Raw genomic sequence first — 18,857 nt, forward strand, 5'->3', positions numbered from 1 at the left:
GAAAGAGGAATAGACACTATTAGTTTTGTGTGGTCTGTCTGTCTGTCCGTCCGTCCCGCTTAGATCTCAGAAATTAGAAGAGAAAATGAAAATCAGACATTCTGATATTTTAGATCATTCAAAGTTCTGTTGCAACGGCTACTTTTTTCTTTTCCGAAAGTGAACCATTTAATGTAAAAAATTATCTATGCAAGCAGATTTTTAAAAAAAATACACCACTTTTATATAAAAAACCTCAGGGGAGTTAGGTTTTTTAAAAAGGTCACACCCAGCTCTAATAGGTACCTGACATAAGGATGGAAAAAGTAAAGATGGTTGGTCATTATGACACATGACACCCTCGTTAGCCGTGGGCCATACCAACAGATGACCTTTACATCATCTGCCCCATAGATCACTATGTCTGTAAGGGAAACTTGACTTAATGAATATATATAAAAAACAAAACAAAAAAACTTGTAATTGAGAAAGTACTTATGTTTGAGATAAAAATTCATTTTGAAAGATTTAAACTTTAAAAGAGAACAATTATTTTAATTTTATTATTATTATTTTAGTGCCCAATGATTTTTAAATGGTATTTATTTTTAACGATCAAAACAAGGCTATGGCTTGAATATTCCTGGTCCATTAGTGAATTCGATGGGGCGACTCTGAGTTTGTGTTGTAACACAAACTCTCTTTGTTATCTTGTTTCTGATGGAAATGGTAAACAGCATTAACTTGAATTGGGCTTGTAAAGAAGACTGTTAACACATGGTTTGGGGCAACTTATAGGTATATATATTTCTCTAGCTTTCAACACCGGCTACGCCCGTTGATTTGTTCAATGTGAATATATGTTTTATTTTTAACAAAAAAAAAACACTTTTTTTCTCATCTACTGTGAAAAAATAGGTACCCCTCCCCCTTTTTAAAATTTTTTATCCGTCGCATCTTTCTACTCTCGCACACAGTTTCTGGCAGGAACCCCACACTCCCTACTTTTATTAGTTTCAAATGAAACGGCCGGACTTTGTCGCTTTCCAAATATACTTTTGGCATGTAAATTATACATTTGGAGCAATCCAATTTATATCAATTTTTATTACCCCCCCCCTTTTCCACACACCTAATTTAATCCATCGAATTCTATTAGCACTTTTCTCCCCACCCCCAAAAGTGCTTTTTACCTCCCCCCTTTTTTTCCGCTTATGGATATGCTTATTGGGCACAGCTCTAGACTGTCGGCTCGATGGTCTATGGATTGAACGCTGCCCGCCGTCATCTTTCCGGAGCCATGTTATTCACATTAATCTTTCAAGGGCTATCTATTCTTCTTCCCAACTAACCTAAACGGGATACTTGACAGTAACCTTATAATAAAACCGCTCTCCCTAACACAAACGTCCTTGTTAAATTCTCTGACGATTCTTTTGCTTCTCAAGGCAATGTTTACAAATTTGTTGCTTTCTGTTTCTTTTGCCCCCCCCCCCTCTAAAAAAAAATAATTAAATAACTCCCCTCCCACCAGAACATCTCTATGAAAAAACAAAGTTTAGATCTAGATTAATATTCCTCATATTAAATGTGAGAATTTGTTGGATTTTGTCTATAAATGTCCAGCTAATTCTAATAATTTATTATAAATTACAGACGTCCCTTTTAACAGTGGATAGTCGTAATAAAATAGTACTTTAGATGCTAAAGACTTCTTGCCTAGATATAAATGTTTTTTTTAAAAGTAAATGTGTAGAACTAAAATTAGACCTATAAACTTAAGCAAACAGGAAGAAGAAGATTTTTAGCTATTAAAAAAAGAAAGTGCAAATATTTTGTATTATGTCGTCTTTCAAAAACATATTGGGTCGAATTGGCGAATAAAGAATCGTATGCAGTAAATTTAACTGCTGTCGTTTTGATCCTGAAAATATCTTATTTGTCCTAGACTAATGTTAAGTGATAACAGATTAAATCTTCGTAATTTCTCGTCCACGGCTGCAACTTTTTTAACCCTCTCATTTAACACAATACTATTTTGATATGAACACAGCACAAATTGTACTACTTTTGTAGCCATTTGATGAAAAGAAATCAATATTGACGTTTTTTATTTCCTATATGCAAACAAGAAAAACCTAAAACAAAAACTTAAAAATAAAAAAAAAACAAAGCTTATACCAACAACAATAAATCTGTGCGATTAGAAATGTTTTTACCTATTGTTTTTCATGCTTTTAGGTTTCTCAATACGCTATGATCCTATCACTTATCTGGACCAGTTGGGAAAATGGGTATAAGAAAGGGATATCTGGGTGGATTTGACCGTAATTAGTTTTTAAAAGCATTTGTAAAATAAATATGAGAACGAGGAAGAAGAAAAATGAGAACGAGGAAGCAAAATTCGAGCTCGGGCCCACGAGCTAACCACTCTTCTAGTGAGGCACTAATGACTAGAGATTATTGTAAAGTTATATATTGTTTATTACATTTTAGAGCGGCGACCTATAAAGTGACTAATTCAGTTTATACCACCACTTTAGTCAAGTACAATTTCTTTTCCTTGTTAAAGATACCAAACAAAATAATTAATTACTAATAGTTAATTAACTAATTGGTTATTTTTAGCGGACCCGTAAAGGGAAAAGCCGCTAGTAGGTTTGTTCAAAATGTCCGTCTGCCATACTCCGATCTCAAAAATTAGAAGAGAAATGAAAAATCATATTTCACCATGCAATGTGACTTCTAAATTTTAGAATCTGCTTTTAGATGCAACGGCTACTTTTTTGTTTTCTAAAAGCAAACCGTTTGGTTTATAAAAATTAATTATGCAAGCGATTTTTTCATAAAAATACACCAATTCTAAAACAATACATAAATGTAAGGGAGACTATGTTTACAATATGTTAACAAAAAAGATATTTTTCGTGTTTATTTTCAGTAGATGCAACGGCTACTTTTTGTTTTCTAAAAGCAAATCGTTTGGTTTATAAAAATTAATTATGCAAGCGATTTTTTTCATAAAAAAATACACCAATTCGAAAACAATACCTAAATGTAAGGGAGACTATGTTTACAATATGTTAACAAAAAAAGACAATTTATTTTGTGTATTTTCAGTATCACTTAGTCAAATATGTTTATAAAATATACAAGAAATGTTTACTACAACAAATATAAATATTAGTTAACTGTATTTTTTTCTGGTACACTAGCTTCTAAAATTGAAAGAAACATGTTTGTTTAAAAAGGCTGAGAATGCTACTTTAGTTGTAAATGTCACCCTTATTTATAAATGGACATTTTATGCAGCGGATTTCGTGCAGTACCGTGATCACGGCAATACATCGTAATGAACTAGTTCCCTCAAAAATTTTTAAATAATCAGATTTTATTATTTTTTTTATGCCCCCATCAGGATAAAAGCCGCTTACTTTTGTGCGTTTTGTCTGTTGGTCTGTCCGTCAAGTTTAAAAACACTAAAAGCTATAGAACATCTGATTTAATCTTTAATTTTCTTTCCAAAACATTACAATAGTTTTCAGTATCTATCATAGGTTGTTCCAGATGTTTTGTGAAAAACAAATCAATGGCAAGTAATTTTCGGTTTTGCTCTTGTAACTTATATTACATTTAATTTTCTTGCTTAGGAAAAAAACAACTCATGATCAATAATAAGTTGTTCCGGATGTTTTAACTAAATAGCATATAAACGCTTAATGAAAATCTCTTTGTTTTATATTTCATTGCCTATTAAGTTTGTTCCGGATATTATTTTATTAAAAATAAATTACGTCAAATAATTGTTTGAAATCGCATAATTGACTAAAATTACACTAAATAATTTTCGACAATACGTAACTATAGTTTAATTATTGATATCAAATTGTTCCGGATTTTCAACTTAAACCAGTAGATGTCAAATGACGTATTTTTTTCTTCCTGTTTGTACTCTACTCAGTCTAAGATTTATCTATTGTATAAATTTGCAATGTAATTAGGTTTTATAAATTCATATTAAAATTTTTAAAAATAAAAACATTATTCTAAAAGTGAAGGGACCATATTCACCATGTTTGACATAGATCTAAATTTAATCTAGTAGATCGGTAATACCCAAACTAAGCCCCGCAGGCCTTGGGTCAAATCTGGCTAGTATAATTTAAAGCACAATGTAAAAGAAGTATGTATGTACGAATGTCCCGCATAGAAATCAAAACCGTTGACCAATCTTGATAAAATTTGGCATGAATGTTTCTTAGATAACGGTGGAGATCGTAGTGTATGTTAAATGTCTCTCCCACATCAAGAAAGCACTAAAAATGAAAAATAAAAAAAGAAATAAATTTATCTCTATTGAAGAATAAAACTTTTTAACAAATCAGGTAAACCCATTTTCACAATAGTTTATATTAGCTACTAGATCGAGCCTTCGTGAGATTTTCTTTCTGCGCATGCTGGGAGCATTCGCTCTGCGCACGTGTGACCTGTTGGTCTTGTCTCATGTAAATATGGCTATATGACCTAGATTCATGAAATAGTAGGTCTTATACTCTCATAGCGTTGGGCAACTTTATTTTTAGGGTGTTAAGTTTGTTTTAGGGCTACTTTACATATATTACTGTTTCAGTTAGTATCAAAGGAACATTTATGCCAACTTTCTGTTGCTGAGCCTGAAAGTGTATTATTGTAGTCCTGATTCAAAGACTACAAACTAAGATCTAGCAAGCTCATTTTGTTCATATGGGAGTGCCCATGGGTCATAGTCTTTTTCTCATGTTTGACCTCCATCTGCCGATCCCAAGCCCGGGTGAGAAAGGAGGAGGGTTTGGCGTGGGGCTAGCGACCCCACCCTGTAAAACCACTATTGCTACAGAAACGGCAAGCTTGACACATAAAGAAAACTATACATGCGGCGAGGGCGGCCAAACCCTGATGACGGTGTTGGATCAAAGCAACTGGAAGTCCAATACCAGGTACATGGCAAGCCTTTCAACGCAAGGAAACCGACTCTTATAGCCACGTGGAATGTAAGAACCCTGAACCAATGCGGTAAACAGGCCCAACTTTTAAGAGAGTTTGACTCTTACCAGCTGGACATCCTTGGGATCTGCAAGATCAAGTGAACATTAATCAATGATGGCAAGACAATAATATATTCAGGACATGATAAGGAGCACATTGGTGGTGTAGTAATCATCATGTCTAAAATAGCAGCTTCAGCGCTAATTGCTTGGAAGCCGGTCAGTGACCGCATCATTACAGCTCGACTCCAAACAAAGCAAATCAAAGTCACTACCATCCTAGCATATGCCCCTCAGAGGATACAGAAGATACCATCAAAGATAATTTCTATAGTCATCTACAAACCACACTTGATGAAACACCTACTCACGACCTAATTCTACTGATGGGAGACTTGAACGCCAAAATCAATCCCAACCGTACTGGCTTTGAATATGTAATGGGGATATGGCTCTGTAGAAAACGTCAGTGATAATGGCGAGCGCTTGATTTCTCTCTTCGCATCCAACAGCCTTTCAATTGGAAACACATATTTTAAGCACAAACAAATACACAAAAAAAACATGGCGATCACCAAACGGAGAAACCCCCAACGAGAAAGATTACATTTGCATTTACATTTGCATCTCCAAACTAAGGAGGTCTGTGTTAGACGTGCGGACCCGCAGAGGAGCGGATATCAGCTCAGACAACTACCTTGTCAGTGGCAAATGTAAGCTCCGACTGAAACGCCAACCAAAACGAGCCACACGATCCCGCCCATTTAATGTAGAGAAGCTTTAAGACGGCAAAACTGCAGCACAGTTCCAATTAAAACTAAGAACCGCTTTGGGGCTCTTGCAGATATATTGACCCTTGAAGAAGAGTGGGCAACATCAAAGAGACCACTATTTAGTGCGCGGAAGAAGTATCGGAAGGAGGCGATGTTAATACAAGGAACGATGGATACAAGACAGAACATGGAAATTGATCGTTGAGAGGAAAGAGGCCAAACGTAGACGAGATCAGAAAAATGAAACACAGGATCGCAGCCTAACGGAAGAAGCCTATAGGGAAGCAGATCTGAAAGTAAAAAGAAGCTGTTGGCGAGATAAACGGGACTGGATTGAGCAGAAGGGGCAAGAGGCACAAGCAGCTGCAAGCAGAAATGACACAAAAACTCTCCATCGTATTGTCCGAGATCTCACTGGAGCAAAGAGTGGACATGGGGCACCGATAAAAGACAAGCAAGGCAAAACTTTGTTAACGAAAGAAGAACAGGATGCAAGATGGGAAGAGCACTTTAAAGAGACCCTTAACCAACCGTCGCCAGACCTAACTTACACATTCAAGGACCCCTCTCCGGACAATGATCTCAAGGTCAAGACAGACCCAATAACTGCTGAGGAGGTTACCATGGCAAAGCACCAGGGCTAGACATGATATCAGCAGAAATGTTAAAATATGGGAGACAGTGCATTGTTAACAGAATGACTGATCTCTTAATCTCTGTTGGCGAACTTCAAAAGTCCCCGAGGACTGGCAAATGGAAGTGATTGTAAAGCTTCCAAAAAAGGGCAACTTGGCAGACTACAACAACTGGAGGGGCATTACTCTCCTCTCTGTCCCGGGCAAAGTTTTCAGCACTGTTTTGTTGAGACGGCTTCAACAGTCTGTAAATGAAAGGCTCAGAGAAGAACAAGCAGGCTTCTGAAGAGGCAGATCATGTACAGAGCAGATTTTCGTTCTACGAAATATCATAGAACAAAGTCTTGAGTACCAACAACGGCTAACGATCAGTTTCGTGGACTTCAAAGAAGCGTTTGATAGTGTCCACCTAGAATCACTATGGAAAATAGAGAATACGGCATCCCAGAAAAATTCGTCCAGATCCTACGACACCTTTACGGTCAGTCTAGTTGCTGCATTAAAACAGAAGAGAGAACAACAGAGTTTTTTTTTATCATCGGAGAGCCTAGACAGATAGGCACCCAAACTTGGTCTCCGCATAAATTTGGATAAGACTAAAATTATGCGAGTGGGATATAAGGCAAAGGGTGCCCCCGTCAGACTTGGCGAGTCAAAGCTTGAAGAGCTGGACAAGTTTACGTACCTTGGCAGCATCATAACAAATGATGGCGATGCCTACCATGATGTAGCGTGCCGAATATGAAAGGCATGGAGCATTTCCCAAAGGCTGCAGCCTATTTGGACTAGCCAAGCCATTGGACTCGAGCCAAAAATACACCTCAACACAATCGTCTTTCCAACTGCTACATATGCATGTGAGACATGGAAGTCATCTGTCAAAATTGAGAAAACTAAATGTGGCTCAACAAAAATGACTGAGACGGATTTTGGGAGTCAGTAGTCAGTTACACAGAACGGGTCTCAAACAAGGAAATCCTATGCCAAACTGGGAGTCGAACACTTAGTGAGGTTGTGACAGAGCGTCGCATGAGGTTTGCGGGACATGTTCTACGTCAAAATGAATTACGCACACCAAGAGTTGCGATAACAAGGAAGCCAACAGGGACGTCCTAATATTACTTGGCGACACACCTTCATGGAGGACCTCAGATCAGTGGACACCTGGTGGGAGGAGGCTTCAGACAGTGCCAATGACAAATCTTTATGGAGACAGCTTGCCGCCCAATGCGCTGAACGGCGCGGGAGGACCTAATGTCTAATGTTGGGCTTATCCCAAAGCAGCGGAGATTCTGTTTCACAGATTTAAGTCTAACGAGCCTTTTTACCCCTTCTTTTGTCAGATTGCCGCTGAACCTGGTAACTTGTGAAGACCATGTGTTGGACTTCTTGTCATAGCTATATGAGACTCATGCCCTTTAAACCATTTTGTAGTAGTGTAGTGATTGTAATAACTCACAATTCCTGCTAAAAAACGTACCTAACGCTGTATTTGTGTGATCAACCCAATAAAATGGTATATTTATTTTATTCTTCAGAACTTCCTGATTTTCCTTAGACTTAAGTTTAGTTACTAACATCATTAAATAAAGAAAAATACATTAAAATATAATTATAATTTTTCGAAATTCTAAAAGCGTCTTTTCAGTAAACTCTCACAATCAATTTCTTCTATTATAGTCCATCTAATTTCTTCATAAGATGGTGCTCAAAATGTACATGAACGTCTATTTATTTATTTATCTTTTTACTGAGTGCAAAGAAACATTGAGTCAAGTGTGGGAATACCCTCTGAGAGGGAACATAAAATACAAAGAAACTTTTGAGTCGAGAGCTGTAATACCCACGGAAAGCGTGTTTAAAATCTTAAGATGATTATATTTTGAACAATTTATGACTGTCAAACCAAAGTTTCGCTGTGAGGCGAATTAGCCAGTAATTTTTCCCCAAAGACATACATTAATTGTAAAATTACTAGGAAAACTGTTAGGCCCGTTTTAAAAAAAAAACAACGTCCAGGCTCCAGTTTCCACCCATGAAGAGTTTGCAAGCTAAAAGGAATTGTAAAAAGAAACATAGAACACATTTTTAAAAAATCATTAACATAGAAAAAAGTTTAAAAAAAATTTTTTTTTCTTATATGACGCTAATGCACCTTTATAAGATAACTAATATATTGTTATAACATTGCTCCCGCGTCGACACTGAAGGTGAGCAACAGCACACCGTTCAACATGAGAAATTAGCGGCATTTGATTAGAGAGTCAGGACTGTTCTAGATCCGGCTGAAGTGATCTGTAAGTTTTGGGAGTCTGAGCTGTCTAGGACTAAGAGCCGTCCTTCGTGCTACCAGTGAACTGTATTGTGGACCTGAAGAGACACTGGGAAATGTGTCGGTGTTCTGTACTAATGTTTAGGTAGAAAAGGACTTGTAGAACTTAAGACAAGACTCTGTGTGACTTGAAAGCTGAAGTCCGTGTCACACTGTGTATTTTATAACTGTAAATAAATACATCTTCTATCATTAACTCCTTTCGTTGAGTGCTTGCCTTAGATTTACAATTGGTGTCAGAAAAGGGGTCTAGGCAGCTCAACGAAAGGAAAGAATGACAACGCTGAGAAAGCTAGACGAGCTGAGCTACAAACAGTTAAAGGATTAACTCTTTCTCTCCGTAATTATTTACCACATTCTGGTAGAATCAACGCTGGTATCGTCAGTTAGGAGAAAAAGAGTTAACTCCGAGCCAGAGAGCTGAAGATCGCCTGGGCCAAAGAAAAGATGAGAGCACGTCTTCAGCAAGTCCTGGTGGATGAAAGGGAGGATCCCGAGACCTACTTGTTTTAGGTAGATCCAGATATTGGCGAGCTCCTGAATACCATTCAGGACCTATTAAGAGAACTAAGCCAAACAAATAAGTACCTTGCAGGATTCGATGAATGATTCGATGGACCAACTGATGCATACCGTGCTATACTGGTAGTTACAAAGAATGCGTTGGTGGTGTTTGTGCTCTCTGTGACAATGATTATAAGTCCTACCATGACTTTCAAGACGAAAAATGTGACAACAGTTTGCTGCGACGATCTTAACAATAATCACACAAATGAAAAGAAAAGGTTGTAGAAGTAATAAGAGAAGAAGTCTGCTATGCGACTGAAACTTTCGCTGTACCTGCTATGTGTACCACAACGAGCTGAACAGATCAAAACGACGTTGGCCCTGCGTCCAAGCCTGACGCTTTGGACCTTAAAGACCTCTTTCTGTCTGCCAGTGCTTACGTGAAAAACTTGAATTTCGATTACTGCATTTAGTAAGAACAGTTCAAGAAGTGTACATGCGGCGCTTCACTAAGAGAATGGAAGTGTCAAGATACCCACCAACAGGGTCTAAAACCACTGGACTTCTATACTTCTGTTTTCACCAGTGAGAGTAACATGAACGATGGTGAACCGATTTCAGCTCGACCCGATGCAGACTTGATGTGAATTCTCACATGGGACATTGTAAGGGTGCTTCATGGGCATTCTTTAGTGAAGCGGCTGAGATTGACAACGTGTGGGCCAACAACGGGGCGTTCATCGAGAAGGTCTGATGAAGCGGCATGCAGGGCCAACGGCCCTGATGACAATTACTGTTATTGCCTCTACCTTTGTGCTTGTCAGAAGGCGACGGCCCTGATGACAATTACTGTTATTGCCTCAACCTTTGTGCTTGTCAGAGGGCGACGGCCCTGATGACAATTACTGTTATTGCCTCTACCTTTGTGCTTGTCAGAAGGCGAGCGGCAGCGACAACGGTCTTGAAGAAATCGAAGCAAGGATCACGACATCGTCTCAAGAACAAATTGGTCAACTGGGGAGAAAGAAAGCGGCACATGCGGAGAACAGTGCAAATTGCCTCGAGGGGAACAAGCTCTTTGTCTTCCGTCGCCCCCCCCCATTGAAAATTAAGAGTCGGGTGGAGGATTTATGCTATTGCCCTCCCCCACCCCACCAAATCGACCAACATACAGTAAGGGGAACGGAATAATATTAAGTTTGGTTAAAATATCAATAAGTAGCTTTTATCATATAGATTTGTAACAAATTGGATCGCCACTCCCACTCAAAAGTAAAGGTTTGGGGAGGAATTGATGCAATCGTCCCACCCAACCAAATCGGCCAACATACTAGAGGGAGAGTGCGAAATAATCCAAAAATGGGATAAATATTAATTACTAGTCGACCGGCAGCGTAGCATAGCTGTATACCATTATTTCCCGCGGCCTCCTGTCGATTTACCAGGAGCTGCTGGAAATCTCCTGAAATTATACGAAAAAGTCCTGGAAATATCCGGAAATTATTAAAATCTTTTGAAAACTCATACAAATCTCCTGAAATATATAGACAAAATTTTCGTTTTGAGGTGTCATTCAATATGGAAAACGCCAATCATACGCGCGATAAAAAAAAAATTCATTTCCCCGTAATTGTGTAATCTGGTGAAAGAAGCTTCTTGCGCCTCAAACTAATGAAGAATTACTTGAGGTCAACAATTCTCGTAGATAGATTGAAACATTGGTAATTTTTGCTATTGAGCGTGATCTATGTAGGAAATAAAATTTTTATGATGTATGACTTCGCTACACCTAAGGCTCGTTAAGTAGTTCTGTACGTAGTAAAGAATAAATAAAATGCAAAGACAAATGTATTTTCTTGTATAAACTCTTAATTTTCACTTATAATCTGCATCCCTACCCAAACTGGGCCTTGCGAATTCCGTTTCGCATAGGGCCCCACAGTGGTAAAGTCTGGCCCTGCTATTTAGTGACGGGTGAATACAGAGTAGATTACTTGTTCTCCTCCCCCCTCTTTATTTCGCCGCTAAAACTACGTGGGGTAGAAATAAAAATCTTTCCATGACGTATTGGTCACAAGGTTAAGTCCAGCCTTGCTATTTTGTGACGGGTGAATACTACTTGTTCTCCCCCCCCCCCCTCTTTTTTTCGAAGGGTAACTCTAGTCCGACTTCAAGAAATAAAAGAGTGATCTTTCCTTTACTTTTTGTCTAAACTCTTGAGCCATGAAGAGAATTATATATATATATATATATTATTATTATAACATAAGTATAGAATTCGTATATAAATTGTGTGATTTCTCTACTTTAATTCGTACGCCACCCCCACCCCCACCCATTCAGGGTGGTGGTGTGCCGGGTGGTCCCCTCTCCCCTCGGATCTTCCAGTGGTAGTACATGTTTGTGAGTCTTTCGTTGACTTTTTATCGACTTTAATGACAATGATTCTGCTGTAATCGTTGAAAAGATTTTTAGAGAAACTACGTTCGGAGGGCTTAGAAATAATGGACTTTATAGGTCAAGGCTTTGATATTGCTACTGTCATGAAAGGTGTCCAAAAGCGTATTCTAGAAGTCAATCATAAAGCAAAATTCATTGGCTGCTCAAACCATTCTCTGAATTATGCAGGAATTCAAGCTGCTTAGTCGATGCAGTTACGTTTTCTAAAACACTCTACAAATTACACATATATTTTTAAAGTCACCACACAGCATATCAAAATAACTGGAACTAGCATTCAGCGCTCAGTTAAAGCCCATTGTAGCACGAATGGAGAATTCATCAAGAACGTTAGGGATACATTTTTAAAATTATAGAAACCTTGGAGACATTTAATAGTAAAGATGAAAATTCTTTTATTACATCTGAAGCAGACGTATTTTATTTAGTTGTTATGCTATCTTGTAATTTTCCCATTTACCTTAGCATTTGGGCCGGCGTGTTTTTGAGCATATTATGATGTGGCTGATAATATGATTTTTTTTTTGTCGCCATTCCAACTATTGAATCCTCAGATATAAACAAATCTCATCAGTGAATTTCTTCTGGAACGAAATAGGCTTTAACGGTTAATCCCAGTTTCTTCTAAAGCCTTCAAACTTTCAGAAATATAAAATCTCTTGAGATGTATAAAAAATATAGTCCCGAATATCGTTATCTTAATTATCATATTTCTGGCGATTATTATTATTATTACACATTATTTTTGGGGAAAAAACGTCTTTTTTCCTTTACATTTCGTGTTTATTTAGAAGGTATTACGAGGAGCTTCCGCACAGGACATCTAATACCCTAGCTATGCCACTGCGCTGATGTACATCTTGTGCACCGTCTTAATTAGAAATTGTTAGCTTGACTGCTAGAATTAGTCTAGCTATAATAGGCTCTATTGGGAAGTGATCAGAAAGGGCATCATTGTGTCTGATCTGGCCTTTTTGTCCCACATGAAACTGCTTGAGAATGGATAGGAACGTAGGTGGGCATCCAAGCCTAGCCAAAATCCTCCACAAACCATCGCGACTGACCGTGTCGAAAGCCTTGGTGAGGTCCACAAAGGCAGCGTATAGGTTTATGTTCTGCTCTTTGAATTTTTCTTGTAATTGTCGCAGAACAAATATGTCAGATTTACCTCTACCGGCTCTCAAACCACATTGGCTTTCATGTTCGTTTAATGTTAGCGAAAAGGCCTTGGCTATGTTTTATCACGCTCACATCTGCAATATTTTCAGTTTCATTATCACTGTTTGGTATGGCAATCTGAGCATTAAAAATAGGAATAAACTTAATAGAATCCTCAATGCTGCTGGCAAAATCATTGGCAAAAAACAAAACCCATTTGGGCAGTTGTTTGAGACAAACATCTATAAAAAAAAGCTAACAAGATCCTCGAAATAAAGAATCACCCTTTGTGTCAGAATTTTGTGATTTTACCATCACAAAAGAGATACAAGACACCGATAGCAAAGACAAACAGACACAAACACTCTTTTGTTTCCCTGGCAATCAAATCATTAAATAAGAACAATCTGGTATAAATTATTATTATTATTATTATTACTCAGAAGAGAACATCTAGTAGCTGTATTCTTCGATATAGAAAAGGCCTATGACACAACCTGGAAACATGGCATTCTACGTGACCTGGAGCTTATGGGGCTTAAGGGACAAATTGTAAGACTAATTTCCTTACGGATAATAAAGATTATTATTATGTTAGAAATGAACGAGTAGTCATTCTCTGGCGCTGCCAGGGTCGAGTTTCGCTAAAGAGAAACAAAATTCATCGTAGTCCCTTTAACAGTTTCCACTGAGGAATTTTCTGGTGATGTGGCAGGTCTGCAGCAGTACCGCCCTCTGACAGGCAACGAAGATGTTCCTAGGAATGTTAAGGGCCTTGAAGGTGTCTGTGAGGTCAGTTGTTATTATCCCCTCGGTTGATATAACAATGGGGTATATTGTTATTTTGGACAATTTCCATAGACGCTTAATCTCCAAGCCTAGGTTCCCATATTTTCTTTGTTTTTCTATCTCAGTTTTTCTTAAATTATGAGACAGTGGTACGGCGATATCGATAATGGTAGCGGTTTTTTTCTTTTTTATCGATGAACAGCAGATCCGGGCGATTGAAATCTACCGTTTTGTCGGTCAGAATAGGCCTATCCCAGTACAGCAGATGATCAGTAGACTCGAGAACCTCTTGCGTAGAGTATTTATAATAAGGGGGAGTGTCCTTACCGATCAATTTGTACGTCAAAGCCAAGTGTTGGTGTATTAACTTTGCAACTTGGTTATGGCGACCTAGGTAGGCTGATTCTGATAGGGCTGGACATCCTGCCATAATGTGTTCAATCGACTCGCCCACATTTCCACATTTTCGGCATTTGTCGACAACATTGAGTTTCAGGATATGCTTCTCGTAATTTTTTGTCCTGATTACTCTTGGCATTCTGGTTTATTCCAAGATATTTATAAATAGAGGCGGAGTTCAATTCCTCGATGCCTTCAAATTCAATGTTGGTGTTCGTTGCCTTGCCCTTTTTAATGCTTATGATGCCACACTTATCCAGGCCAAAGAGTGGGTTAGTCGGTCGAGCAGCACTTGAGCAAAGATCTTTCCTGCTACTAACAGAAGTGTAATGCCTCGATAGTTGGAGCAGTTAGACTGGACACCCTTTTTGTATAAGGGTATGACTACGGAATCTCGAAGTTCAGGTGGGACCACGCACTTCTCCCAGCATAGAGCGAACAAGTCTGTTAGCCTCTCGGTTAGAGCGACACCAACCATTTTAAATATTTCAGAGGGAAGTCCTTCAGAGCCAGGTGCCTTGTGTTTTTTGAGTTTAGATATTGCTGTCTCAATTTCCTCACATGTCGGTGGGTCGTCGAGCAGGGCTGTGTACTTGCTCCTACTCTATTCGCTATCTTCTTTGGCGTAATGCTGGGTCAAATGAGGCAGCGATTGCACGAAGGCATCTACATCCGGTTTCGTTCAGACAGCAATGTGTTCAATCTTCGACGTCTACTATCCCATACAAAAACAAAGGAGATGGTCATAACGGAGCTTCTCTATGCCGATGATTGTGCCCTGCTAGCTCACAATGAACATGATCTCCAGAACGCGGTAAACGAATTAGCATACACTGCCGCCTCTTTCGGTCTATCTATAAACCTCGGGAAAACAGAAGTCATGTTCCAGAAGTCACCCAATAAAACTTACTCAGCCCCAAGGATCACCTTAAACGGACAGCCCCTTAACGTGGTAGACCACTTCACATATCTAGGTAGTATAGTGTCAAATGACGCCTCACTTTTAAGGGCCAGTAGCGCTTTTAGACGCCTTCAGGCGATAGTTTGGCGGAACAAATTGCTCCGCCTGCCTACAAAACTCAATGTCTACCAACCCTTCTATATGGCTCTTAGACATGGACACTATACAGAAAACAACTAAGATTTCTTGAGCGCTTCAACCAAAGATGCTTGCGCTCAATCATGGACATACTGTGGCAAGACCGCACTACAAACAGCGATGTCCTTGCGAACGTCGGTATGAACAGATAAGAGGGACTTCTTATGGTCCGGCAGTTACGCTTGGTAGGGCACGTATCCCGTATGGGAGACGAACGTATGCCAAAGGCAGTCTTTTAGGTGAACTAAAAGGTGGTCGACATAACAGAGGGGCTCCACGTAAATGCTCCAAAGACCAGCTTAGGCGTCAACTTTCCTTGGCTGACATAGAAGATAGCACCTGGTTGCATGCGGCCTCAAAACGAGACAGCTCACGAAGGCCGTGGGATACACATTTGAGACCAAAAGAAAATCAAAATCGACCACCCGCGGACAATGCTTATGCTTGCCCTGCAGGGGTCAAAATATGTAGGTCACAGCTGGGGCTGCGTAGCCACGGGAAATACTGCACTCCTCACTAATCTTCGGACTCGAAGACAAGCCTTATTATTATAATAGGCTCTAATATTGCGGTGTATCTTAACTAAAACTGCAATTCGGCCAATAGGCAGACTGGGCTCTATAGCTTTGGTCGGCAGCCAGTCTAGGAGACAGAAACTCCGATATAAAACCTACGATTATCTGTTGTTCACAGCCGTCTCAGACTTCTTTGCCACTGTGGACTGCATTTAGTTTAAAGAAAGGTATTGGTCTGCGCGAGCCAATTATCACTTTAAAAATACTTTGCGCAGGCTGGAGGCAATACATTATTTTATAAAACTAGACTTAATTTGTAAGAATATACACATGCATATATTACTTATCAATATTTATCAATACACAATATCAATATATCTCTACTAGATTCACTATTATAGTCTAGAGTGTCTTGATCTATATCGCCAAACTAGAATCTTCTATACTCTGAATAATTTAATAAAGTTTGTCTTGGAGTCCGAAGAGTAATGAAGTATGCAATGTTTCCCGTGGCTACGCAGCCCCAGTAGATTTATAGATGGGCCAAACCAGGATTTTTTTTTGGTGGAGGAGGATTGGGGTGAGGTTAAAAGAATATCATTTTCTATCTATTATTCATTTGTTATTGAGAGCAACGTAATCGCTCATAATGAGGAATTTATTTAAAATAAATACCGTACGATTTCTGAAATATTTTGAACATATTGTTGCTGGCTGGTGACGCTCACTATCACGAAATTTGACTGTATAAGAAATGTTAGTGCTGACAGTAATTAATCAGAATACAAAGCAAGTAGGTAAAGCTTTTAAATGTGTAGGTCTTCATTAGCTATAAATAGTAAACTAATCCAGGATTGTTTCCTTTTAACACGGCCATGTTGTTTTAGGAACGTCTGATGCAGCAGGGGTTACATACCTTACATTTTACATGCTTGTCTCAAATTGATTGAGTATTTTGATGGCCATTGTAGGTATGTCACATTCACGATATCTAATTAAAAATCCTTATTTCGCCTAAATATTGGATGACCACTTAAAACTAATAGCTGTGTAAGAAATAGATAAATATAAAAAGGTTACAAACACAGTTTTTGTGGAAACACAAACTCTAAATCGGCCCCCGAAGTGGTCCACCCAGGCAGGTAAAAAGGCAGGTTTCAATATTTTTAGAAAGAACATCAGAATGAGATTCTATCAAAGACAAATGACAGAGAATAATGGAGAAAGAAGGTTGACAGATCTTGTGTGGTGCCCCAACGGTCCAGCAGACCAAAGGAAAGGTGAATCTGAAGTTAGATGTGAACCTGGCCTAACTGATGTCTTATAATGAATATCAAATTGATCTAATTGTTTTGTTAAGGGTCAATCTGTTATTCAAATCTTGAAAAATAATAATGAGTGCGGTAACGAGTCCTTAAGTTGAGTGTTATATGGTTATAGCGTAATTGTTATTTTAAATTATGTCCAACTTTACCCGCGGCTAGTGTGCCTTACTTAGTGTATTATTAATCTACTAAATAGATTTTTTCTCTTTAAAAAAAAGAAATTTTTTTTTGTGTGTAAATGTATTAGTATGACAGAATTTACATAACTTAGCAATACAAATGTAATAAAAAAAATTTGCATAAATGTTAAAAATATTGTGAGTGATGACCTTCCCTTTTAAACAGTCTCTTGTGTTTGTTACTATTAATAGTTACTAGTTGTAAAAGTGGTGTATTTTTATGAAAAAAAAAACTAAACTGCTTGCATAAGTGATTTAAAAAATTACATTTTTCGCTTTCAGAAAAGAAAAAAGTAGCCGTTGCATCAGAACTTTGAATGGTTTAAAATATTATGGTGTCAGATTTTCACTATCTTTTCTACTTTACGAGATCTAAACGGGACGGACAGACATTCCACACAAAACTAATAGCGTCTTTTCCCCTTTCGGGGACCGCTAAAAAAAGAAAAACGCGAACACAATAAATGTATTTAAAGTAGGCCTGACTGCCTTCCTCCAAAATATTTTCGAATGTCAACCCGTCACCTGCTTTATGTTTACTGTAATGGCGATAGTTCTCGTCATTTATTGGCGAGTCAAATTAGTGCTTTTAATCAGGGCCGGTCTTAGGCCACTGCAACCAAATTCTTCTGAAATTGTAAAATATACGTAAAAAGTCAGGAAAATCTCTTGAAATTATATAAATCTGAAAACTGATGCAAATCCGAAGCAGGACGTTTTGGCGACGCCGTTTTGGCCCCGCCGTTTTGGCGCGAAGGTCGTTTTGGCGCGAGCCGTTTTGGCGACGGGACGTTTTGGCGCGAAATACATTATGTACGTTTATTGTATTATTTCTTTTAAAAGAATTCTTCATATCTATGTTTTACATGAGTGTTAGTGTTAAGACATATTTTTCACGTACTAAATGTGTGTTTGTTTTTCACATCATTTTCTTAAACATTTTGGCTTGTGTATGTGTGCTTATTAAGAGGCACACTTTTATTTTCAAAAAAGTTTTTAAAGATATTACTTTAAAATAAAAAACAAAAATCGCGTGAGCGAGGGGAGGGGTGGAGGAAAGAGTATATACAAGGAGTGAAATGTGAGCAGAAGAGGGGGGGCGGGATAGGTGTCACATGTAATAACCATTCCCAAGGAGGTGATCGCCAGACTCATGACGCTAACGACCAGTGCTCGGTGCTGGTCTTGTCTTCATTTGTTTAACTCTACCTGCGTCAATGCGAGATGTGTCACCCAAATCACCCCTACCCAATTTCTCAAAATATATCTATTCACGTTAGAGTTTGTACTGACCACATTCCGTGTCTTGATCTTTACTATGTGTGGAGTTATTGTCGTCATTCAGCGTAATAAAGCTTTAGATGTTAACGTGGTTTTTGTTATATTAAAGTGTGACACTTAGCTAGTTCGTATATTACACTAATGTCAAATAAAAAAAAAATCTTTTAGAAAGAAATCCAAAATGTCATCCAGTGCGATTAGCAGAACTCACATATAGCATGTCATTACCATTCAGGAATCTGACTTATTATAGGCCTATATTCATGAAATAGGCAAAACCTTTATAATTAAAAAAAACAATTCGCTGAACGGTGTTAGAATTCATACTATACATACAATATTATGGTAGAGTGAAATAAACATTGTTATAAAAGCTACGTGATTATTAAATTATCGTCAAAT

General features: G+C 38.2%; 1 protein-coding gene across 2 annotated transcripts in view; it reads left to right on the plus strand.

The window, feature by feature from the left end:
* The window catches only part of LOC106070408 (sodium/hydrogen exchanger 2-like), a 199,614-nt gene that overhangs the window by 12,836 nt on the left and 167,921 nt on the right, over nt 1–18,857 (plus strand). The window contains exon 1 of one of the 2 annotated variants that reach the window (XM_056036081.1): nt 16,614–16,641. The exons of the other annotated variant lie outside the window; for it this stretch is intronic. Coding sequence (XP_055892056.1) covers nt 16,629–16,641 — 13 coding nt within the window. The 5' untranslated portion in view covers nt 16,614–16,628. Of the gene's footprint in view, nt 1–16,613; nt 16,642–18,857 lie in introns of those variants that run through there. 2 annotated transcript variants of the gene reach the window in all.

This window comes from Biomphalaria glabrata, chromosome 7 (genome assembly GCF_947242115.1).
Source record: "Biomphalaria glabrata chromosome 7, xgBioGlab47.1, whole genome shotgun sequence".
NCBI classification, from domain to species: Eukaryota; Metazoa; Mollusca; class Gastropoda; family Planorbidae; genus Biomphalaria; species Biomphalaria glabrata.